Source organism: Brassica napus, chromosome A5 (assembly GCF_020379485.1).
Source record: "Brassica napus cultivar Da-Ae chromosome A5, Da-Ae, whole genome shotgun sequence".
NCBI lineage: Eukaryota > Viridiplantae > Streptophyta > Magnoliopsida > Brassicales > Brassicaceae > Brassica > Brassica napus.
Window position 1 is genome coordinate 273883 of NC_063438.1, and position 23096 is coordinate 296978.

General features: G+C 36.4%; 6 protein-coding genes across 6 annotated transcripts; 2 read left to right on the top strand and 4 right to left on the bottom strand.

Moving 5' to 3' along the window:
* Positions 1-95: 95 nt before the first annotated feature.
* LOC106396298 (60S ribosomal protein L7a-1) lies at positions 96-1657 on the bottom strand. The gene is made up of 4 exons (XM_013836648.3): positions 1500-1657; positions 671-1213; positions 477-569; positions 96-376 (listed from the first exon to the last, which is right to left on the bottom strand). Exons 1-4 carry the CDS (start codon positions 1500-1502, stop codon positions 245-247), a joined length of 771 nt encoding a protein of 256 aa, XP_013692102.2. The 5' UTR covers positions 1503-1657; the 3' UTR covers positions 96-244.
* A 1554-nt stretch (positions 1658-3211) lies between these two features.
* Positions 3212-6099, top strand: LOC106450443 (magnesium/proton exchanger). Its single transcript, XM_013892097.3, has 9 exons — positions 3212-3414; positions 3740-4174; positions 4240-4415; positions 4518-4636; positions 4736-4902; positions 4986-5101; positions 5197-5413; positions 5499-5628; positions 5711-6099. The coding sequence occupies exons 2-9, from the start codon at positions 3784-3786 to the stop codon at positions 6006-6008; spliced, it is 1614 nt and encodes a 537-aa protein (XP_013747551.2). The 5' UTR covers positions 3212-3414; positions 3740-3783; the 3' UTR covers positions 6009-6099.
* Positions 6100-6354: 255 nt separating this feature from the next.
* On the bottom strand, positions 6355-8203 carry LOC106450444 (blue-light photoreceptor PHR2-like). The gene is made up of 4 exons (XM_013892098.3): positions 7140-8203; positions 6809-7053; positions 6667-6732; positions 6355-6575 (listed from the first exon to the last, which is right to left on the bottom strand). Exons 1-4 carry the CDS (start codon positions 8109-8111, stop codon positions 6491-6493), a joined length of 1368 nt encoding a protein of 455 aa, XP_013747552.2. The 5' UTR covers positions 8112-8203; the 3' UTR covers positions 6355-6490.
* Positions 8204-11979: 3776 nt separating this feature from the next.
* LOC106450442 (U1 small nuclear ribonucleoprotein A-like) lies at positions 11980-13399 on the bottom strand. Its single transcript, XM_013892095.3, has 5 exons — positions 13198-13399; positions 12955-13127; positions 12693-12786; positions 12518-12603; positions 11980-12442 (listed from the first exon to the last, which is right to left on the bottom strand). The coding sequence occupies exons 1-5, from the start codon at positions 13319-13321 to the stop codon at positions 12143-12145; spliced, it is 777 nt and encodes a 258-aa protein (XP_013747549.2). The 5' UTR covers positions 13322-13399; the 3' UTR covers positions 11980-12142.
* Positions 13400-16837: 3438 nt separating this feature from the next.
* On the top strand, positions 16838-18178 carry LOC106450441 (RING-H2 finger protein ATL5-like). Its single transcript, XM_022718976.2, has one exon. It carries the CDS (start codon positions 17138-17140, stop codon positions 17825-17827), a length of 690 nt encoding a protein of 229 aa, XP_022574697.1. The 5' UTR covers positions 16838-17137; the 3' UTR covers positions 17828-18178.
* On the bottom strand, positions 18146-22254 carry LOC106450439 (probable pectinesterase/pectinesterase inhibitor 20). The gene is made up of 3 exons (XM_013892092.3): positions 20243-22254; positions 19536-19982; positions 18146-18979 (listed from the first exon to the last, which is right to left on the bottom strand). The coding sequence occupies exons 1-3, from the start codon at positions 20787-20789 to the stop codon at positions 18285-18287; spliced, it is 1689 nt and encodes a 562-aa protein (XP_013747546.2). The 5' UTR covers positions 20790-22254; the 3' UTR covers positions 18146-18284.
* Positions 22255-23096: the final 842 nt, after the last annotated feature.

Genomic DNA, 23096 nt, shown 5'->3' on the forward strand with positions numbered 1-23096 from the left:
TTGACTTGGTTAATTTTGGCAGTGTCATTTTAATCTGCTATTTGAGTTTTTTTTTTTAATCAAAAGGGATTTGATGTCAAAATAACCACCAAACAAGTTTAAAATTGGCAGACACACCATAAAGATAATTAAGCTTCAAGAAGATGGGAACGGTCCGAAGAAATTGCAAAACATCCATAAAAGAAAACAAAGAGTTCCAACAGCTAAACAAAAAAACTTCGCAATAAGAAGAATAGATCCCTTCTTAGTTCATCCTCTGGGCAGCCTCCTTTGCAAGAACCCTTTCCTTGGCCTTTGTCTTGGCCTGTGATTTGGATCCCATGATGCCTCCACCCCATTTCTTCCTGTACTCCTCGTACTTGTCGTTGAAGTTTGCCTCCACACCCAAAAAAACAAAAGTTAAAACATCATAATTTAGTAAAAATGTTTTCTGCAATTCACCATTATTCTATTGTCAACGGAAGAAGCCAATTTACCTTGATGGCCTCAAGGATCTTGCTGAACTCTAGCTTGTCCTCGTTCTTGACTGTGGTCAAACACAAGCAAGCAGCAGTCTTCTGGTGAACGACCTGGATGTAATAATAAATCAGGGTTAAGAGTGTAGTGTGCAGACAAACACTAATATGAAATGTAAAACCTATGTAGAGAGAGGCGAGTTATATAAACATACCGTTCCAAGACGAGATTTGCCTTTAACAATGCAGTAAGGCACTTCCATCTTTCTGCAAAGAGCAGGCAGCCAGACGACCAGCTCGATGGGGTCAACATCGTGAGCAATGACAACAAGCTGCGCCTTGTTCTGCTCGATGAGGTAAGTGACGTGGTTGAGCCCATACTTGACGACAATGGGCTTCTTGGATTCAGAAGGCTTTCCCTCAGCCTCGGCTTGAGCCTTTTTCAGAAGACGATCCTTCTTAGCGGCCTTGTCCTCTGGCCTGTACTTCATCAGAACCTTGAAAAGCTGGGTTGCAAGGTTCTTGTCAAGGGTCTTGGTGAACTGGTTCAATGCCGGAGGGACCTTGAGCCTCTGCTTGAGGATACGCTTCTGCCTCTGGAGACGGATAGACTTGGGCCATTTGATGTAACGAGTCAAGTCCTTCTTGGGAGGCAAAGCACCACCAATACCAAATTGCTTTGGCCTCCTCTCAAATAGAGGGTTGGTTACTTTCTCCGTCTTCTTCTTGGCAGCTACCTTCACTCCTTTCTTGGGGGCCTAACAACCAAATCGAGGCGTAATCAGTTCAAATGAAGTTCGGAATGCATTCATTAGCTCTTTTATACCAAACCTAACAATCCGCAAAATCTAAGCAGGTCAGTAATGCTAGTCTTCACCGTAAGTATGTTCAAGCGAAAGCATCTAGGAGGATGTTAAAATGGCTCATACCATACGAATTGAGATCTATTCCGTTGATTCTACCATGGAACTAAACTACTACTACAAGATCTCCATCAAATCAAAAGAACGTATAAACAAACAAAGAGAGCGAAGAGAGATGTACCATCGTCGCTCTCCTGTGCTGCACTCCAAATGATGTGGTCTCTCAAACGGACGGCTGAGTCAAAAGGAAATGTTTCTTAGGGTTTTGCCTTTATATATAGCTCAACTGATAGGGTTTCTTTACTTTTGATTCAAGTTTAAATTACATATATACCCTTATTTCATTTTGTCACTAGATTTATTAACTTACTACTTACATGTTTATTTTCACGTTGCATGTCAACAAGGCAACAACAACAATTCAAGTTTTTTTTTAAAATATATTTCTAAAAAATAACAACAATTCAAGTTCTTCAATGTTTTATTCGTTTTTCTTCAAAAGGAACACTAACACCAAGTTATTACAACATTAAAACAGAAACGAGTTAAACCATAAGGAGAATTGGAGAAACAATAGCAATTCCGACCTACACAAGGCTCGTTATTGATGATGATCTGATCATTGATAATACCAAATGCAGCTTGATTCGAATAGTCTTCTACTTATTAACAAAGACGGTTCGAGTTAATTGGTATTAAAAAGGAGGGAGAGAGTTGAAGCAAAATGTAGTTTTTTTAAACGGCGGTGACGTAGAAGCTTGTTATCAAAATTGGCTTGACCGTAAGACGTTGGCTACTGAATCCAATTACACTGCTGCGCGTATATCATCAAAATGATATCTCGATAAAATTAAAATCTATATAATTATGACGTGCGTTGGATGATATTAGCACGTAATAACATACCATGACAACGAACACATATTTTGGACAATTTGGAGTCCCACAAATTACACGTGATGAATAGGTCATAGGTGTCACCGTGTCATGAATGTCACACATCAACTACTACTATTAAATAGCTAAAATAAGCGAATGTGCATCAACTATTTGCTAATCACCGCAAAATAATTATTTTCTTATGTATGTATAAATGATACATAAGTTTACCACCAGGAATATTAGCAGATATGTATCCAATATTACATAGTTTTGGTTTCACGTGACTCTCGAAGCAAACGTTGTATGGACTATGGTTCATGGTTGACAAAAATAAGCAAATATGTACAGGCTCCGGGGGATAAATCGCAAAACTATCGTCCTCGTGTGAGATTCTCTTTTTCTTTTTTCTTTTTTGGTAAGCAAATGTTGCAATGTTCTTTTAAAAAAATGTTTCAATGTCAATATTGATCTTTCTAGTTTACACGTGATAAATAATAAGGTGGATTGCTGTCAATCTCACACATCAGATAATATTAAATAGCTCACTAAATATATCAAAGAAAAGTGTAGACCAACTACTCAAATAATTATGATTTACTTATGTGAACATATATATCGAGGATGTAATTCCCAAAATTACTTGTAGTTTTGGTTTCACGTGAGGCTTGCAAAAATATTTATAAGAAAATACAAATTTTAAGCAGATATAAATACTAGCTCGGAGTCGGAGGCATAAATCTCAAAAATCTTGGTCTCATATGTGAGAGATTTTATGTTGGAAGCAAACGTTTCAAGGATGATATACAAACTCATTAATCGATTAGCACAAATTAATTTGTGCATGTGAAAAGATATGATGCTATAAATTATGTTATTCTTAAAATTAATAATAAAAAAAATTATAATAAGGGTCTGATATTCTTATAACTTGCCAAATTAAGGCGATAAAGTAAAATCTCACGAAGTCAACAAAGACATCAAATAATTTGTGGCCACGTGTCGGTCACAGATCCGTGCAGAGATACATTTGTGGAAGAGTCGTCCGTCATGCAGGGATGGGATTTTGATTTTCGATTAGAAAGAAAGCCTTGATTACAAACAATATAAATAAATGGCTCGCAAGTCGCCACCGCCAAATCCAATCAACTTGTCTCCTCGGAATCCTTCTCCCGTGATCGGCGGATTGTGAATGCCGTTCACCGAGATTTTCTCCGGTACGTTAGCATTGATTTGTTTCTATTTCTATTTCTTCCATTTCCACACGTGGTGGTTATGAGTTACTCTGTTTCTTCAGATTTACCTTCTTCATTGCTTATATGCTCTCTCTCTTCTAACTTGCCTGAGATTTGTTCGTGAGGTTTTAAGAACCCAATCTTTTGATCTCTGTCTGGATTTTGATTTCACACACACATGCAAATCTCCCGAGACTAGAAAGTAGCTTTTTTTTTTTTTTTTTTTTTATTCTGGTACATTGGATTTTTACTTGCATGCTCCGTTTGTTTCGCTTTTATATTGGATTATAATCGTTGCATGTGGCAGATTCTTTTCCCCAGTGAGAGCACAAGTGTTATCATCATCCTACAATGGCCTCGATTCTTAACCAGACTCAAGAGCTGCAGCAGTCTTCTAAGGTTCTTGGCCATGTAAGATGCGAAAGCTACTTTCTATTCCCCGGAGAAAGCAATCTATCTGATGGTCTCCGAGCTGTCTTGTATTTTCTCGGTCTCGCCTACTGCTTCATCGGCTTGTCAGCCATCACCGCAAGGTTCTTCAAATCTATGGAGAATGTGGTGAAACATTCCCGTAAAGTGGTTTCAGTTGACCCCGTTACTAAAGCTCAAGTCATCACCTACAAGAAAGTTTGGAACTTTACCATCGCAGACATCAGTTTGTTGGCGTTTGGAACTAGCTTCCCTCAGATATCTCTGGCTACTATCGATGCTTTTCGCAACATGGGCGAGCGCTATGCTGGAGGTCTCGTCTTGTACTTGACTTTTTAGCTCTAAAAGTCTTGACACATTGTTGTTTTGTTTGTATAGGTCTTGGTCCTGGAACACTTGTTGGCTCGGCTGCTTTTGATCTTTTCCCTATCCACGCTGTTTGTGTCCTGATGCCAAAGGCTGGAGAACTCAAAAAGATATCCGACTTAGGTGTTTGGCTAGTCGAGCTGGTTTGGTCTTTTTGGGCTTACATTTGGCTATACATAATCCTTGAGGTAGTGTTTACTGTGAAACTACCTGCCTAAACATGTTCTGTTGAAGTTTAGTACTCAATGAACGTGGTCTTAAGATGGTGTTTCTTTTCATGTGTCACATAGGTCTGGTCACCAAATGTAGTTACACTTGTGGAGGCATTATTAACGGTCCTGCAATACGGTTTACTTCTAGTTCACGCGTATGCGCAAGACAAGCGTTGGCCTTACTTGTCTTTACCAATGTGGGGTTTCTTCTCCAGCCTATAGTACTACTAGTTTCTGCAAAATGGATTTCCGCTAATGATTTGAATCTTTGTGTTTGTATATGATTATCAAAAAAGGTCAAGAGGTGATAGGCCAGAGGAGTGGGTTCCAGAGGAGATTGATACATCAAAAGATGACAATGATGTTCATGACGTGTATTCGGATGCTGCTCAGAGAGCTGTTGAATCAGGAAACAGAAACATTGTTGATATCTTCTCTATTCATTCAGCTACCAATGATGCAGGTAACTTCAGCGTAATTACTAATCCACGTTATCTCTGTGACTGTTGTATATTAAAACTTCCCCTGTAACAAACACCTTTGTAGGCATCACATATCATACAGTGGCAGATACTCCAGTAGGATCTTCTACGAGTAAGCGTATGGCCAAGAATGCTACTGTTTTTGACATTTGGAAACAGCAATTCGTAGATGCAATCACGGTAAGAGTCTTCAGCTTACCGTGTGCTTTTGTTTTAGATCATCATCAACACAAGTGTCTTAACTTGTTTCTCTTCCAATTCCCTAATCAAAACAGTTGGAAACATCTGAATCCAAGAAAATTGATAGCATTTACCTTCGAATAGCCAAATCCTTTTGGCAATTGGTCCTTGCCCCTTGGAAAATTGTTTTTGCATTTGTGCCACCTTGCAACATTGCTCACGGTTGGATCGCTTTTATCTGCTCGCTTCTCTTCATCAGCGGAGTAGCCTTTGTTGTCACAAGATTTACCGACCTTATAAGCTGTGTCACTGGTACACACACACATAAAGCTCTGAAAACTTCCATCAAAAGATTCAATATGATATTAGCTTTTGAACAATTGTAACACTCTTGCAGGTGTAAACCCATATGTGATAGCATTCACAGCACTAGCAGCTGGAACTTCATGGCCAGATTTAGTAGCAAGTAAAATTGCTGCAGAGCGACAACTCACAGCAGATTCAGCCATAGCAAACATCACCTGCAGGTTAAAAAGAAAAAAACTCAAAAGCCATTTCAAACTAATCAAAAAGATGTTCCAATGATCTTTTTTTTTTTTTTGGTTGCAGTAACTCGGTGAACATATATGTGGGGATTGGAGTTCCGTGGCTGATAAACACAGTGTACAACTACTTTGCATACAGAGAGCCTCTATACATAGAAAATGCGAAAGGACTAAGCTTCTCTCTGCTGATATTCTTTGCGACATCAGTGGGATGCATAGTGGTGCTGGTGTTGAGAAGGTTGATTATAGGAGCTGAGCTTGGAGGTCCAAGGCTGTGGGCTTGGCTTACTTCTGTTTATTTCATGTTGCTTTGGGTCATCTTCGTTGTTCTGTCTTCTTTGAAAGTTTCAGGCATCATATAAAAGAAGAAGCAAACAAAAGCCAAGGAGAAAGGAGCTACTTTGTAATAATTTGCTAAACATATGTATTACAAGTCTAAAGAATATTGAAAATGAACTGGGGTTGTGTCATTGGCTATATATAGAAGGGTTGGTCAGATTTAATGGACTGGTTTTTCTACGATCCATTCACGCATGTCTTAAAGATTAAAAACAGTAGTAGTTAGGATTGCAAATTTGATTATTTTCGTGTGCTTTTACTTTTATTAGTATCTCTAATACATTCTTAGCCCTCTCAACGTGGTGATAACACCAATGGATCGGATCGGATCGGATCAAAAATGTTTAGAACTAGAAAGCGGCAACTTGATTAAGCAAACAAAATGAGATTATAATTCAATTCTCCGGACACTCAGGGATGTAGCAGTTAAGTCCTGCCTCAGATAGCAGATAAATTCGCAACTACAAAAACTATGGGATACACCAGATAGTTATAATTTTGAAGGTTAAGCAAGAGCGCCGGTACATGCTGTAGCAGGACCAGCCTCCTCCACCTGCGTCTTGGCCGAGCTGTACTTCTTGGTTATAAACCTGTTCCCAAGTTATCAAAAGAAGATAGATTCAGACAAAAGACAAATTCTACAAGTGGATATAATTTAAAAGTAAGCAGGAGCTCGCTCACCTGAAGAAATCTCTCCATAGCAACTCATACATCAACCAGTTCAATCCCGTATCTCCTGGTCCGTTCCTGATAAAAATCATTTTCAAAGTATTTGCTAAAACTACCCCTTTAATATGTCAACCTTGAAAGAGCGACCATTTACCTTGGAGTAGAGGGGGTGGTTGAAGCAGAAATAGTTTTCTTGAGCTCGTCAAACATGGAACGAGGAGAGATGCTTCCCATGGCTAACCAAGGAGAGATCTTGCAAGAGAAGTTTGCACCAAACACACTGTTATTCCCTCCTTTCTGATTGCCTCCCTTGGTCAAACGAGCTTGACAATCAGCTGCAAAGCTCTTTAGCCTAGTCAACGCCTCTGTCTCTCCTCCAACCATCGTCGGTTTCCCCTCCTAGACAGAACAAAACGTTCAAACAAAGTTTCCACCTTTCTAAATGCTAACACATAGTAGGGGGAATCAAATAAAGCACAACAAACCTGGCTGGTTCGGGCACTAGGGTTGATGCCGAGGTCCAAGAGAGAAGGAATATCGCCAAGCTGAACGTCTCCACGAGAGGGCAAGCTTTTCAACTGATCCAAAGCTGCGATCGTCTTCCTAATCTCAAGCTTCTGAACTTTGTCCTTGAAGGCTCCGTAGTTGGAAGGCAAGTCTTCAACTTTGAAAGGCAAGTCGTCTAAATGATAGAGAGTGCTTCCCCAAAAGAACTTAACTTCAACGCCTTCCTCCTTCATAGCACTCTCTATCTTCCCTTCCGCCTTAACCTCGTCGTGAGACACTTCCCTGTGAGCGTAAACCGCGTCGGCTCCGATCTCCTTAGCCAATTCCACCAGAACAGCTTCCGGTTTCCCGACCCTGACGACGAGGTTCGACCCTCTGGCCTCGAGATTCTTCCGGAGCTCGGAGACGGACTCGATGAGAAACTGGGCGCGGAAGGGACCCGTCTTGTCGAAGCCGGAGGAGGATTTGCCGTAGTCGCGAGGGTCGAAGCAGTAAACGGGGAGAACGGAGAGGCACTCGTCGTTGGCGGAGGTGAGACACTCGTTGTCGTGGACGCGGAGGTCGTTCCGGAACCAGACGACGGCGGATCGGCGGAGGGCGGCGGCGGAGGAGGGGTCGAGGGGGCGGCGGGGGACGATGGAGAGAGGGGAGTGGAGGGGGTTGGCGGAGAAGGTGGATTTGAAGGAGATTCGGGAAGGCAAAGGAGGAGAAGGAGACGAAAGGGAGGAAAGGGAGAGGTGTGTGAGGTAAGAGGCCTGCGTTGGGATCTTGACCTTGTTTGGATGATGTGCGAAGAGGTGTGAGAATCTAAACTGTGTTGTTGTTGTTGATAAGGGAGAGAAGGAGAGAGACAGCGAGGCGATTGGTAGACAAGGACAAGTGACAATGGCGTGTGCTTCTTCTTCTTCTGTCGATTTCGTTTCTGCGTCCACTACCACCTTCGATTCCATTTTTGAGAGAGAGAGAAGAAGAGAACACTGTCTGAGATAGTGAGGACGATAAGCTATCGTCGATTCTCTACCTCTTTTTCTTCATTTCTGTTCATCTTCTTTGTTTTGGTCGTATTCAAGCCCAATGGGTATCAAAGGTAAAGAAAAAAAAGGCCCAAATGTATATCATGTTTTTTTAATAGAGATGTTGGTTTTCTTTTCTGTTGACATTTACAAAAAAAAAAAAAAAATATATATATATATATATATATATCTATTTAATTATTACATTACTTGTGTAAACATTTACATTGAAATGTTGTTTTATTTTGAAACAACAATTTTTATAAATAAACTAGCATAGACTTTACGAAGACAAAGCTTGAATAATAAGAGAATTGAAATTTGGATGATGTAATGTTTTTTGGTGTAATAGTTTCTCTTTGCTATACATTTCCACTGTTATTGATCATTTCTTTCACGTATATCAAAGATAATATTAATACCATATTATTCTCTTTGCTTGTATAGTATCACTAGAGGAAATCACACATAAAATATACAAAATAAATTCAAACTATTGGTGTCCAAAGACAAGAAGATATATATTAAGCTAGTTGAAAGCTTCCTAATAGTTAATTATCCTTATGCACAAATGATTTCATCACTTACAAAAAAAAAAAAAAAAATTAAACGTCAACTTAATTGTTAAGAAAGGTTGGAGTCAGTACACACTACTACTGAAACCTTTTCTTCAACTTAGCAGCAAAACATTCTAAAAATTTCAACATCAGTCTCATTATATTCATACATGTGCATGTGCTTAATTCCCAAGAGAAAAACTAACCACCATATACAAAGAAACTGTGCAGATCAACCAACCTAATTACTGGAACCATTCGCAAACAGACTTTCCTGAAAAGTAAATATCTGTATATAGTCTCAAGTCCACTCTTACTACCGCCAAATATAGTTTAAGTTTAGCAAACGCAAACACGCATACACATGACTAAACATCCATATATATACACGAGAATTTACTAACCATTAAATTTAATTCATATAGGTCAGTAACAAAAATAATTAATAGGAGTTAAAGACCAACAAAGAAAACGTGAGCCTTGGCTGTTCTGAACCCGATCATGTTGGAGAGGATATGTCAAAGAAAGGTTGAAGGATATAACATCAATGTCAATGGTGAGGAGCTCATGTTGGAGGAGGGGAGCACGTGCAAATTACATGAGATAGATCTCGTGTTTGTTGGTTTGCACGTGCCCTGCTTCTCCAACGTGGAGGTTCTCATCCGCATTTCCAAGAAGATATGTGATGTTTTGTAATATGAGGAGGTGTGGTTATGGAAGCTTTGTATATATAGGCCCAAAGATCGCATTAATGGAACATATATACACGAATATGTATAATGCATATTGGCGTGACTGTGTTTTACGTAAGGCAAAAGAACCATGCCATGCTATGATGGCACCTCACGCAAAAGAAGGGCTGATGAAGAAAAGTGAGAGAGTGAAGAGCGCTAAAAAGAAACTAGATCTAAACAAATCAATTGTCTTATAATACTTGCTAGTGTACAAGCTTTTATTTTCATTCAAAAAAAAAAATTAAACGTGGGTCTTGTCTGTCCTTAATTTCACAAACTCTATATAAACCGTAGGTGTACCATATGAAGTGTTGTTTGCAGGATCCTATGCAGCCTGTCACACTTTGACAAGCAATATCTTAGGCCTACCTCTCTACTAATCTTATAGCATCTACACTATAATAAGAAACATAATTTCCTCTTATTAATTAATTTATTATACATCCGTCAAATTTTCTATAGTTTTTTTTTGTAAAAAGAAAGATTTAAAAAAATTTGAAAACCAAACAAATGCTATAGCATATCGGAATGTCAGTATTAAATTAGAATTCTGGATGTTTACTCGATTCTAGTATATTTTATAGCATATATGAAGGATATTTGATTCTAACTAACTAAGATTGAAAAAAATAGTTCAAAAAAAAAAACTAACTAAGATCGACCAAACATATAATTAAAGTTCCTACTATCCAAGTATTCGACTACTCCCGAAACATATACAAATGTTTTCTTTTAATCACGGATTCATCAAAATACAACTGATATTATAATTATCTATTTAGTGGTAATCTACATTACATTTTCTTAAGCTATTGTAGTATATTTTAAAGCTTTTACATTCAAATATGAAATTATACATTTTCTCTCTGTAACGTTTATATTGCATACATAAAATGTTATCATAGTTTTCTCTGTATATCATGATGACAAATGCCAAAGTATAATAGGAGACTCATTTGAATTAATAACATACGTGTGTGTGAGACAGAGAAGGATCAAAAAAAGGGGAAGGTGGGTCGTCAAAGACTGTTGGGGGCAAAAGAAGAGAAGAATAATGAAAGAGTGCACGTAGGGCTTTGCGTGTTGGCCTAACTTTCTCTAACACTAAAGAAAAGCATTCAAAATATGATGAGATTGTAAGGCCCCTATGTTGATATCATTCCTCCCTCTCATATTAATTGTGTATAGTATTTGGTCTATGTATATACTGTTGAATCCTCGACGCTTGTGTAAACATAGACTCTGGATAGGTAAAGTAATTTGTGGTCTTACTAAGTTACAAGCTAGGTAAAATCCTATATTAATTGAAGAGCCTAATCGGCGAATGTTTAAAGGTATCCAATAGTTGTACATATAGTATAGTGACATCAAATGTACATGTTTAGAGTTCACCTATTGTGAAAAAGTATTAACATGTACATGCAGTTTTTTTGGTCTAAACTTTTTATTATTTTTTGGTCTAAATGTACATGCAGTTTTGGTTGATAACTACTAGAACGATGGGAAGAGATAGTGATTATAAAGATTTTCCTTACATATACTAACATGTAGTATTATAAAATCATGATCTGTAACATTAGATGACGAACTCCCGTGCTTGCACATGCATCTACATGTGTTATAGTACGTAATTTCGCCGTTTGAAAATATAAAAGGTTTTAGGTAAAATAATGTTTTAGGTAAAGACATACATATTAAAATGATTTTATTTTAAAAATATCACTACAACTTTAAATAAAATCTACTTAATAAATTACAAAATAAACTATAAAATATAATTTATTACAAAATTTCTGATTTAATTAAAGTTTACTTAGAATAGAAAAAACATCTTAAATACTAGAATCTCCTAAATACTAAAACATCAAAAATCTTTATTTTTCAAAAAACATCAAAAATGTTTTTCAACATCCTACATATTAGGAATAAATGGAGTACTCTCATAAGCTTTGGCCGATGATTAAAAGAAACACAAGATGGAAGAGCAGCAAGAAGTGAGTGCGATACACGAATTAGATGGTGTCACCCAGAGAATAGATGAATCAGCAAAGAAATCTTTTTACTTGTAAAGAAAAAAAGAGGAGACAGAGAGTCTGACAATGAAGTCATCACCAAATCTATAAAACACATTAAAAGCTTACGTGTCCGTATCACACTCGTGTTTCCTACTATAAATGCTCACTGCCATTTAATATGGGACATTGTCTAATGAATGCTTAGTTTTGTTGTTCAGTAACTTAAATGCATATGGAGTGTCCAAAAATCTCAAAAGGGTTTCGAGAGAGCTCACTCACTCAGTTCTATTGACGACGCAGGAGTGTTGACCTGGCTAAGAACCGCTGACGCCATCAGAAACAAAGAAAAACAGCTACACAACAAAGACTTTTCTTTGACCAATCCAACATCAAATAATGATTGCTTATTCTTTTCTTTATTCTTGAACGATAGTACTACAAGAATTCATTTTTTTTGTGCAACACTACGAGAATTCATAAACACACCACAATGCTAAGCTAAAGATAAATTGGGTCAATAAAAGCCCGTTAAAAAGGCAAATTGTCTCTGTTGTTTAACTGGATGAAAGTTTTATAAGTTAGATAATTGTAATATATAAAAATCTCCAACAAAAAACAGAAGACAGAGATGCAAAGACAATACTACAACCACCAAATGGTGTTTATTTCTTAGCATAGGTGATGCGCATAGGGGTTTGCTGAATGGTGAAACCTTCCAGTCCGTGCATGGCAACCGTAGACTGCATCTCATCAGCAAACTCAACAAAGGCAATACCAGGCTTGGCTGCAACCATCCTAACCTCCTTGAAGCCATGGTACTTGTCGAAGAGATTCTGAAGAATCTCAGGAGTGGTGTCGTGAGGAAGGTGTTGGACAAAGAGGATGTTGTTTGGGGGTGCCGGCGCCTCCGGAAGATTGCTTTTCACACCACCACCACCACCAGAGTATGGTACTTGGGAAAGCTGCGAGACAAATTTAAGAGGAGAAGGATTAGAAGAGAATGATAGTGAAAGTGAGAAAGAAGTGAATTGACTCACAGGAGGTGCAGATCCATAGACACCAGGATATGCTGGCATGGCCACACGTGTAGAATCATGGTGCTGCTCTTTCTTTTTCTTACCACCTGCAACAAAGATTCATCAAATGAAGAATGTACATGCACAACAGTTGCAGCAATGCAAGAAAAAAAGAGTAACAACAAGTCGCACGCACCTTTCTCCTCGTGTCGCTTTCGTTTCTCGCGAGGAACAAAAGTACCATCGGCCTTGGCGATAACATCTGATTTTGTTTTTGCAAATTGTATTCTCTGCCAAGGAAAGAAGATTTGATATGACACAGCCAAAGTGATTGATCATAAACTACGAGAGAACATCTCAGCAAACTTAAACATAACAACCTAAAAAATTCCAATTTTTGACTAGTAGCAGCAAATCACCAACAGAGCTTCCTAAAGGATCAAAAGGAAGGGGGGTACCATGGGTTTGTTGTAGAAGGGGTATCCATTCATCTTGGAGATAGCATTGGAAGCAGATTCGGGATTGTCGAACACAACCCAAGCTTGTCCTTTGTGCTTCAATGTCTTAAACGCCAACACCTCCACTATCTTTCCGTACGCTGAGAACACTTCCTTCAGCGACTTCTTCACCTCTGTAATTAATTACCGTTCCCATTACTACTAAGAAGACCAATAAGAAGAATAAGAAGAAGGTGATATTACCATCGAGCTTAACTTTTTCGTTGAGATTATTGATGTAAATCGTCTGGTTTTGAGTTACCTCCGATCCAGCCTTATTAGCTGCTGCCGCCGCCGCCGCCACCTCCTCCTGCTGCATCATCTCCATTCTTCTTCGCTAACCCTCCCTCCGCCGTTATTGAGAATTTGGGAGATTTCAAGACCACCTTCACCACCAACCCCCCCCCCCCCCCCCCAAAAAAAAAAAGTATTCGTAAAGCTCTAAGCCCACTTATTAGCCCATCCATTCTGTTTAATGGGCCCATTTGTTAGACCTTTATTTAAATCTTACCTATCTTTTAACCCCACTCCCTGGTGCTTCAAACCTAACTCTACATTACCTCATGCTTGCAAAGCACTAGCAGATTTGGTTTCGTTTAGTAAGCAAAATGGGATAACACTACCTTTATTAGAAGCAAAATTGTGTTATCGTCCAAGTCATGCATGAAGATGTGTCTGCTATGCAGGGCCGGCTTACAAGGGGGGACAAGCAGTGCGACCGCCCCGGGTCCGAGTCCGTGTCCCCCCTTGTAATGATAAATAAGGGGCCCAAACTTTTATAAATCTATATTTTTATATATAAAAAAAATTATAAATACAATAAATAAAATTGAAAAGGGCCCAAAATTATTTGATATGTATATAGTTTTATTTTCATTACAAAATATACAAAATATTATTGATTAAATTTTAAAAATATTTTAAATATTATCTTTATATAAATTTTAGAGAGTAAAAAATTTTTTTTTGCCCTAGGGCCCCTATCAGTGTTGAGCCGGTCCTGCTGCTATGCGTCCTTGCAGTGAATTATGAAATGTCATGTTCGTTCCAACTTGATTCAACACACTACTACTGATGATTTTAAAGTGGAGGATAATGGAATACAAATGTTCTCAGAGCCTGTTTGGTTCGGCAATAACTTCAATCTAGATTTGTTACCAACATCACATATATATTGCAGCAAAAAAAAAAACCTGAAAAACAAGGATGAGAAGAAATATAATCTCAGTAAGTTTTTTTTTGAACTGCTTTCTATATATATGTATATATTTTTTATATTATATAATAGAGTTACACTATTTTAAAAAATTATCTCAGTAAGATAATTGCAAATATTCTTAAACTTCATTCATAGAGTTATGGTTCACTTGAAAATGTGCAAGATTATGGAATTCTACTGTTTATCAATCACGGTGAACATTCGTACATGATATTTTGATAGATTTCTAGATTCCCATAGAACTCTATCCCAACTTGGGGAATGTTTTGACCAATGGAGAATTTTATTCTCTTTATGATCATACTCATATAATCACCCTTTTCTCTCTATGATTGGTTAAACAATAATAATTCGAATAAAGTTACCCCAACATGGCAAAAACTGAACACCCATTGTTTCGCTATTTCTACGGCCGCCGTAAGAGCCAACCAAGTGGATACAAAACCAACCGTGTGTACATTAAAATCTATATTATTAAAAGAAAAGTACAAAATAGAAATACCCCTTAGTTTTACCACTTATTTACATTAAAATGCCATTGAGATATTTATTGAACCTATATTTAAGCATGCTTGTCTTTTCCTAATTTAAATAATAGATTTAAGCATTTAATGTCTTTCCAAAATTTAAATAATAGATTTCTTTTATCAAATCATAACCAAAATAAATTTTCTAATGTATTTTGTATTAACATATTCAATATTTTTAATATTTATAAGTAATAAATAAAAAAATAAAAAATCACACATCATAATCAATTTATATAACATATAAATAAAATATAAAATAGTTTATTCATATATTAGTATAATGCTTTCACAATATAAGTCCAATTAGTTATAAATATTGGATTTGTTTATATTATACATTGTGATATAATAGATGATTAAAATCACAAAATATAATTATTCAAAGTAATAAATGAAATTGTTATGTTTAAAAATGTTATATTAACAAATGTGTAGTAAATATTCATACGGTCACGGGTCAAGCTCTAGAAATAAATAACAACAGCAAGATTATTTTTCTTTATCAAATTTATTTTAATAGAAATTATAGTTCCAAATATATTTATATATTTTATGTACTTATAAATTTATTTTCTTTGTCTTTAAGGAAACTTAGATTTTGAAATTGGAAAAAATATGACCACCTCTATATTATTTTAATTAGGAAATTTAAAATTTATATCAAAATATTTTATTAAAATTTTAATTTTAATTTTTATTATAGCTGCAAAGATTAATTTTCAATATAAATTTATGTTTCAATATTACAAATGCATCATTTAATATAAACAAAAAAAACTAAAAACATAAAAGAAATACCCGCCCGATCTAGTACTTATTAAAATAACATTTTCACCAAACTTGTTGTAGATTTATAATAGTTGTAATGGTGTTCAACATTAAGAGTGAGAAAAGGGGAGGAAATAAAAAGAAGAAAAAACGGTGAAGGCAACTAATAAGAGACGAGCAAAATTCATTTAACTAATTCTAGGATTAGACCCATGTTGTATGTGGGCGAAATATTATTTGATCATATAACAGTTCAGTTTAAAATTAAGATGAAAATATAGTAAACATTATTAAGCAATATAAGCTTTAGTGTTTGAGTTTTAATTTAAAATACATGTTATATTTAGGAAAATCAGAATATCCCAGGCTAGTGATATTATATTTGAATGACGCAAATGCCAAATTATGTTATATATATTGTAGACCAGTGTTATTTGAAGTAAGACAGGAAAAGGCGTGGAGCATTAAGGTCTTTGTCAATTTGTAAAACAGAAAAGAAAATTCCAACGGAACCCAAATCATATCCTCTTCACGACAAAGCACTTATTAGGTTCTGATGTGTAAAAATGGTCTTAAAGCCATATTCTGAAAATGACTCAAGCTAAAGAATTAAAAGCTACGTACATTTGATGAAAATATAAAAAGAAGAAAATAAATATTCATTTATAAAAACAAAGAAAAGAAGTGCAAGATCCATCAAAGCAAATGAGGAGGGAGGGTCGACGATTGAGACAGTCTCTTAGCATCTAAGCAAGCACACTTAAATGACAATATTCCTATGCGTATGTTAGTTTAATTATGATTTTTTTCCAATTCATATCTATATATAATTCAGGCATGCATTGCGTTATATCATCCCCTGTTTTTGCCATATAAAAATTTACACTGCATGTAGATATAGTCGCTGTCTGGTATTACGAGATACACAAACCATCATAATAGTTAAATATGATATGTGATAATATATGGATGCTTATTTCTGGTTATGGAGATTCTCGGCACGGCTTTGTGTTTTTACGTTCTTTATTCTTTCTATCTAGTATATTTACTTTAATGCAAGAAAACTGGTATATATATGAATGCTCAAGTAATTTTCAATAGACTGAGTAGTCACAAGCGGGTTCAAGAACTTGTAGACTTTCTTTAGGCGTATGACTAACTCTTTGATTATGATTTATGAAGAAAGTGGCAGACACTTTTCTATATTGACCCAAAAGGAAATTAGTTTCCAAATACTTACAATAATTATGACACATCAATTTCCAGCTGTGATTACTAGCTAGTAATTATTATGTTGACTGTGTAATACACTATACCATCCATTGATATTTTCCAGACGTTGGTTGATTAATGTGTTACATGATACAATCCCATAAGGGATAGTTGGTCAAACACCAAAAAAACACACACAATTATTTGAATATCAAAAGTATATAACAACATAAAATTATACTTTTTAGCAAAAAAAAGAAAACAATTTGAAAGTTTGGTTTTTATTTTTTTGTTGCGGTAGCCTATATAAATAAGGGGATCTAAAACCCATACAACATATAATAAGCAGCTATACTCTCTCTGCCTAAACACTTTCCTTTTATATTCGTAGTCTTTCTCCTCTCTCTTAGAAACCATGGGAATCGCAGAAGAAAGCAGCAAGCCAATGTGGGGGAGCATCAGCCATGCGTCTCCAGGCCACGCTCTTAGTGGCAAAATCATGATATCCTCCGTGATCATCCTCTCCGTCGCCCTTATTATGATCATCTGCTTCCACAGCTACGCCAGATGGCTATTCCGTCGTCAGAACCGTCGCATTCGCCGCCGGATTCGTGCTCACCTCCGTGCTCTCTCCGCCTCAACCATCTCCTCCTCCTCCTCACTCTCCCCTCTCGATCTAGCGATCCTCGAGAAGATTCCGATCTTCGTTTACTCCTCGGAGACTCATCATCAAACGCCACTGGAGGAGTGTTCCGTTTGCTTGTCGGAGTTCGAGGAAGAAGACCAAGGCCGTCTCCTCCCGAAATGTGGCCACGCTTTTCACGTCGATTGCATCGACACTTGGTTCCGTTCCAGTTCCACTTGCCCGCTTTGCAGAGCTCCGGTTCAACCCGAGAATATGTCCACCGAACAAACCACTCCGGTTAAACCGGTCGAGGACATAGAAACCGGAAGTTCTTCTTCCTCCTCTTCGCCGTTGAGGTTTCCTATGGAGGCGTGTGAGAGGGAACCGATCGATTTAGCTGGTATCACGGTGGAGGTTCCCACAGAATTTGAAGGCTCGATTAACCCGGTTTTATCATTGAAAAGTCTATGGAGCATCTAAACCGGATGTGGCTTGTGGGCCAAGAAAGGAAACTTCAAATGGTTGTATTTTTCGCCAAAACCGCATGAAATTTCAACACGTGGCACTAATGCGGGCCCACGCGGCCGTCACTCCTGGACCCCCGAGAGCGCCGCCTCCGTCACCTAGTGCCTGTGGTTGTGGCCTACGAAGAGCTTTTTATTTACATTAAAGTTTCATTTGTCATTTATTTAGTGTTGTCTCTTGAAACCCGTTGATTTAAAATTCATAAAAGATGAGTCGGTTGTGAATGTTGCAGAAAAAGAAGTTGTAGTAATTTATTAAGACAAATCGTAGTCATTGTTGGAGTGGGAATCAGACACCACTAAGTTATATTGACCCGAATTCACAATTATTTAAAGAAAAAAAAAGAACATATGAATGATAACTAAATGATATAAAGAAACATAGTATATATAATGTTATAGTATAAAGTTAATTATGCAATCATTCCACCCACGAAAGGCACCCCGGTTTGTCCGATCCAACCTTCGCCAACAAGAAAATTGGTGACGGTGAAATTTGAAGCATCAGTAGCGTTAATGACATGATAACCTGGCCAAGTGACTCTGTTTGTCGTGCTAGAACCAGGTCCTGTGTTATTGTATTCCGCATAGTAAAGTGTGCTCAATGCGAAATTTCCAGACCATGCGTTCCAGCCAGTCGGGTCAAGAAACCCGTCTATGTAAGTCTGCATAACAACGCTTCTCGAATATTCCTTCCACGGCCGACCAAGATAAGTTTTTACTCTATAGCTGCTCGAAGCCAAATCATCCGCGGGTCTTATCGTACACCCATGTAACACAGTTCCAGTGTTCTGGTTCGGGTCGGTACGACCTTGAGCTGTAACCTCGTTCGCCTGACCTTGACGAGGCTGACGTGGATACAAATTACACTTTTGTAACACCACTGCAGCATTGCCGAATATAAAATCAACCGTGCCATAAACATCACATTCACGATAGAACTGTCTGAGAGAATGCGTATATAAGGTATCTTGATAGGCTTCAAAACTACAACTATAGAATACAGAGAAGTCTCCACCGCTCCTTAATGCGACGGCTTGACCCTTGGTTGGTCCTGCCGTGTTGCGGATTGTTATGTTCACGCCAATAAAGTTAGGACCTGTTAGAACTGCGGTTTGTGAACAAAATGTAGAGTTAGTTGATTATTTCACTCAAACAAACCTACCAGGTTCAAAGCAAATATGATTAGTTGGTTAGCGAGGGTGGTTATATATGATAAAGAATTCTAATGGAAATAATTATAAATTATATGTAAATAAATTAAAGTTTGATTAGTTTAATGGATTATGGTATTAGGTTAGTCGAGGACACGACGAATTGACGTGGAGTCAAGACTTTCGGTGGACCATCCGACCAAGTCGCCTTCTATTGCATGGACCAAGTCTAGACTTTCGGTGGACTTGCAATAATTTTTAAAATAGTTCTATGTGACAAACAAATGTTTCTAAAATTCTAATTATAATATGCCTTGATCATATTTTCAAATATTTGTTTACTTTGTGGTAACTAAAACTCTAAATATAATATGTTCATCCAATTTAAGCCACATATTATGTTCTACGTTTTTCACGTATAACACTATGTTTTAAAGAATAAAAACGAATATTTTTTACTATATAGATTGGTTTTTACTTTATGTTTTGTGAGATATATGAAGTACTTACTAAATGTGGCGGACTTGAAAGTGGTCCATCCATCAACGACGCTCCGGTTTCCGGTGATAACAGTTTGGTTAATGCCGTCACCGATCATCATCACATACCTCTTGTACTTCGGAATCTCCACGTATTCCTCGTACAGTCCCGCCGTTACGTATATCAAGAAATAACCGTTACTACCGTCAGTTTTATTAGGCGCGGCAGCTACAGCTTCGTTTATAGTCGTGAAGTTTCCCGTCCCATTCTGATTCACCGTCACGATATCGCTGACCTGAACAGCGTCTACTCCAGTTTGGAGAAGCTTTCTCCCAGACCTAGTCACGGTGTTGTAAACGGCACGCGTCCTTTCCGTCATCTTTAACGGTAATCTACCGTTACGGAAGCCGGAAAACTTTTTGAAGCTGGCTTCTGGTTTCCAAACCGGGCTCGATCTTTTCCTTTTTGGCACCCAACCTACAAAGTGAAAACACCAATCCATAATTTCATGTGACAGTATAAAAAAATGGCTATTCAGCTAGAGATTATTATTCTACATTTTTCTGTTGTGAGTAGGTCAATGTGGTAATCATTTCTAGAAATAAAACATCAATCCCACAAGTATGTAGAAATAAAATACAGATATCGTGCCACGTTATAGAAAATTACGTGCTGAGTAGATTATAATAAATGGAGAATACGTGCATGTTAATTTTTTTTTTGTTTTGTTTATATACCTTTGGAAAAGAGGGCAAGAGAGACCCCATAGAGTTTTGTATCGTTGTAAAGATCACCAGAGAGACCATTTTCAGATGCCGTGGATTTAAGTCCTTCAAGGCAAGTCTGTTCGTTGGTGATCGCAGCACTTAGGAAAGTATGAACATCGTCAGCCCTCGAAACCGACAGCGTTTTGGTTGCATCTACGGTCTGTGAGCTACTAAGGAGGAAGTCTATAGTCAGGCTGGCTAGGAATTTGCAGTCTTCGAGTGCCCGCACGGTGGATTTAACAGCCACTTTGCCTTTCCGGTTTAGTTGATAGTCGATCATTGAGATGAACCGCCTGGCACGTGAGATGGACCGTCTGAGAGAGAAACGACCGTAGGAGTAAACATCTCCGGGCTGGTTTGGGAGAACCGATCTACAGTAAGATGGATCCGGTGCGTAGCGACATACATCTGATGGGGACGTGGTGTTTCCGGTGGCCTGAAGTCTTGCGGCGAGAGAAGGAGATGACAATATGGAGAAGAAGCTAAGGGTGATCAAGAACATGAAAATTTGAGACATCTTTTGATTTTTGTTTAGAGCTTTATTGTGTGTTCGGTTTGAGGAATTGTGTCAAGTGTGTTGGATTATTTATAGGGATTTTAAGAACGTTGATTTCTGAATACATACAAGTTCAAGTCAATAATTGTGTGTGTACATCTATAGTTTGACGGTGTCACAAAGTTCAAACATATATATCATATTACTGTTATAATAATATCCACACGTATATATATAGATCTGTTTCTCACTAAAACGATTAGACAAATAGTTACCGTAACTAAAGCGTAATTAAACTACATCCTCGACAATCATAAATTGGTGTCCAAGTTGAAGATTAATTGATCTTTAATGACTTTACTTGTATAATAAAATTTTGACCAACTTTTGTTTTCGCAATTTATAATTGTCAACCAACGTTAGGCATTTCAAGAAAAAATTCGACTATATATATAACATGTTGGTAAAACAGCACATTACACATCAACTAAAGTCAAGATCTTGATTGACATTGTTAACTTTGATAGACTACAGACTATTGTAAATAGAATTCGTTTTACGACTTTACCTTATGCTGGCTGGGAAGTTTCCATGCATGTGAGAGTAAATGAGATAAACACTTATTCCCTCCATTTCATATTATATAACGTTTTATAAGGTTTTTGATATTTTAAATTAAGATGTTTTAAGATTTTAATGTTAATTTTAACTTCATCGGAAACTATTCAGTTAGTCAATTATTTAAGTTTTATAGTTTTTATGATTGATAATATTTTTTTAAAGTAAGTTTTTAATCTTTGTGCTTTCAGAGCATCTCCATTAGGAGTTCACTCCCAAATCTCTCACATTTTTCAAAAAAAAAAATCTCACATTTTCCAAAAAAAGAAAATTACTTCCTCTGTTTTTAATTATAAGTAGTTTTACTTAAAAGCACAAATATTTAGAAAGTTGTTATCTAAAAAGATATATCATTTAATCAATTAATTCAACCAATTATAAAAAGTTTAACATTATTTTATTGGTCACACAATATCCAATAAATGAAAAAATAGCATTGAAATATATAAACTACTTATATTGTGAAACAAACTCTTTTTGATAAAACTACCTACATTTGAAAACAGAGGGAGTATAATATTTATGAACTATGAACCTGTCTCGCAGAAGTATCTTATTGTGAACCTGTTTCATCACTATTTCGTCGACTCCACGCCACGTAACGACCCGCAATTGGTTCAGTTATTTCTTTTTGTCATAACATTATATATTATTACGAATCAAATGGAATATAATTCATGTGACATGACGTTGTATTTGACAACATGAATTGAGTTCCAAATATAAATTGACAAATGAAATGTACATACATATATTTTGTTCTCAACAAACGAAATTTTTTATTATTGTGATATATAATTGTAGCAGCTTTAATTATTGATAAATTAACTAATTTTGTCGCATTAAATTGGCTGGGTATAGAACTTTTGTTCTTGAGTTAAGACTTAATTAGAGGACAGCCAGGAGATACATATTTGGATTTTTTTTTTTTTTTGAACAACTCATATTTGGGTATGTTTGTATATATAATAAGTATTTGATCAAAAAAAAAGTATATATAATAAGTTAATAACACATGAATCGCATCAGTTTGAATAGAATGTACTAGTAGTAGATATCAATATCTTTTTCTTTTCTGATAATTGAATTCATAAGCCACACATGCATATGGCCGTAAAATCGTTTCAATATGAATTAAGGTTAACTTTTTTTGTATTTTAGGAGTTAGGGGTTTCTTTTACTTGATGGCAAACATAACTTGATTTTTCTTTTAATGTCCTAAGTTTTTAATTTGTCTCCCAGAAAATATGTATATCTTCCAACCCTAAGATATCTCTCTAATTTTAGAATTGAAGCCTATCCTTAGCTTCACTCTAGTAGATATGTATAGGTAGGTATAAAATCACACAAAATTATGAGCATATACAGTAGGACCTGGAACTAAACTAGTATAACTAATATTTTTCTTATGTTTTTACAGAAATCAATTATGGTTTTTATAGATTTTTCTTATTTCACAATATGTATTTTAGTTTTTATACATTTTTAATTAGCTAATGAGATGAGTTTTAAAACTAAAAAAATTAGCTGAAAATTTTAAATTAATATCGGTTTGAAGTCATAAAATATTGTTAAAAGATACAAAATAATTACTATGTTTTAAATATATGTGAAACTTTTTGAAAATTTATCAATTGAAAACGGTAGTGGTAGTAAACATAGGTGATAGATCAGAGAAATAATTTTTAAATTTTTTGTTAACTACATCGT

What these genes read in the sequence shown, in the direction of transcription:
- LOC106396298 (XM_013836648.3), bottom strand. An exon ending in GCAAATCTCGTCTTGGAACG is followed by an intron (nt 570 to 670) that starts GTATGTTTATAT and finishes TATTACATCCAG; the next exon opens with GTCGTTCACCAGAAGACTGC. An exon ending in AGATCCTTGAGGCCATCAAG is followed by an intron (nt 377 to 476) that starts GTAAATTGGCTT and finishes TTGGGTGTGGAG; the next exon opens with GCAAACTTCAACGACAAGTA.
- LOC106450443 (XM_013892097.3), top strand. Translation starts at nt 3,784, where the DNA reads ATGGCCTCGATTCTTAACCAGACTCAAGAGCTGCAGCAGTCTTCTAAG. An exon ending in GGGCGAGCGCTATGCTGGAG is followed by an intron (nt 4,175 to 4,239) that starts GTCTCGTCTTGT and finishes TTGTTTGTATAG; the next exon opens with GTCTTGGTCCTGGAACACTT. An exon ending in CCTTATAAGCTGTGTCACTG is followed by an intron (nt 5,414 to 5,498) that starts GTACACACACAC and finishes ACACTCTTGCAG; the next exon opens with GTGTAAACCCATATGTGATA.
- LOC106450444 (XM_013892098.3), bottom strand. Translation starts at nt 8,111, where the DNA reads ATGGAATCGAAGGTGGTAGTGGACGCAGAAACGAAATCGACAGAAGAA. An exon ending in ACCACCCCCTCTACTCCAAG is followed by an intron (nt 6,733 to 6,808) that starts GTAAATGGTCGC and finishes GATTTTTATCAG; the next exon opens with GAACGGACCAGGAGATACGG. An exon ending in CTATGGAGAGATTTCTTCAG is followed by an intron (nt 6,576 to 6,666) that starts GTGAGCGAGCTC and finishes ACTTGGGAACAG; the next exon opens with GTTTATAACCAAGAAGTACA.
- LOC106450442 (XM_013892095.3), bottom strand. Translation starts at nt 13,321, where the DNA reads ATGGAGATGATGCAGCAGGAGGAGGTGGCGGCGGCGGCGGCAGCAGCT. An exon ending in CCTTCTACAACAAACCCATG is followed by an intron (nt 12,787 to 12,954) that starts GTACCCCCCTTC and finishes TTTCCTTGGCAG; the next exon opens with AGAATACAATTTGCAAAAAC. An exon ending in TCTATGGATCTGCACCTCCT is followed by an intron (nt 12,443 to 12,517) that starts GTGAGTCAATTC and finishes TTTGTCTCGCAG; the next exon opens with CTTTCCCAAGTACCATACTC.
- LOC106450441 (XM_022718976.2), top strand. Translation starts at nt 17,138, where the DNA reads ATGGGAATCGCAGAAGAAAGCAGCAAGCCAATGTGGGGGAGCATCAGC.
- LOC106450439 (XM_013892092.3), bottom strand. Translation starts at nt 20,789, where the DNA reads ATGTCTCAAATTTTCATGTTCTTGATCACCCTTAGCTTCTTCTCCATA. An exon ending in TCTTGCCCTCTTTTCCAAAG is followed by an intron (nt 19,983 to 20,242) that starts GTATATAAACAA and finishes TTCACTTTGTAG; the next exon opens with GTTGGGTGCCAAAAAGGAAA. An exon ending in TTTCAAGTCCGCCACATTTA is followed by an intron (nt 18,980 to 19,535) that starts GTAAGTACTTCA and finishes CACAAACCGCAG; the next exon opens with TTCTAACAGGTCCTAACTTT.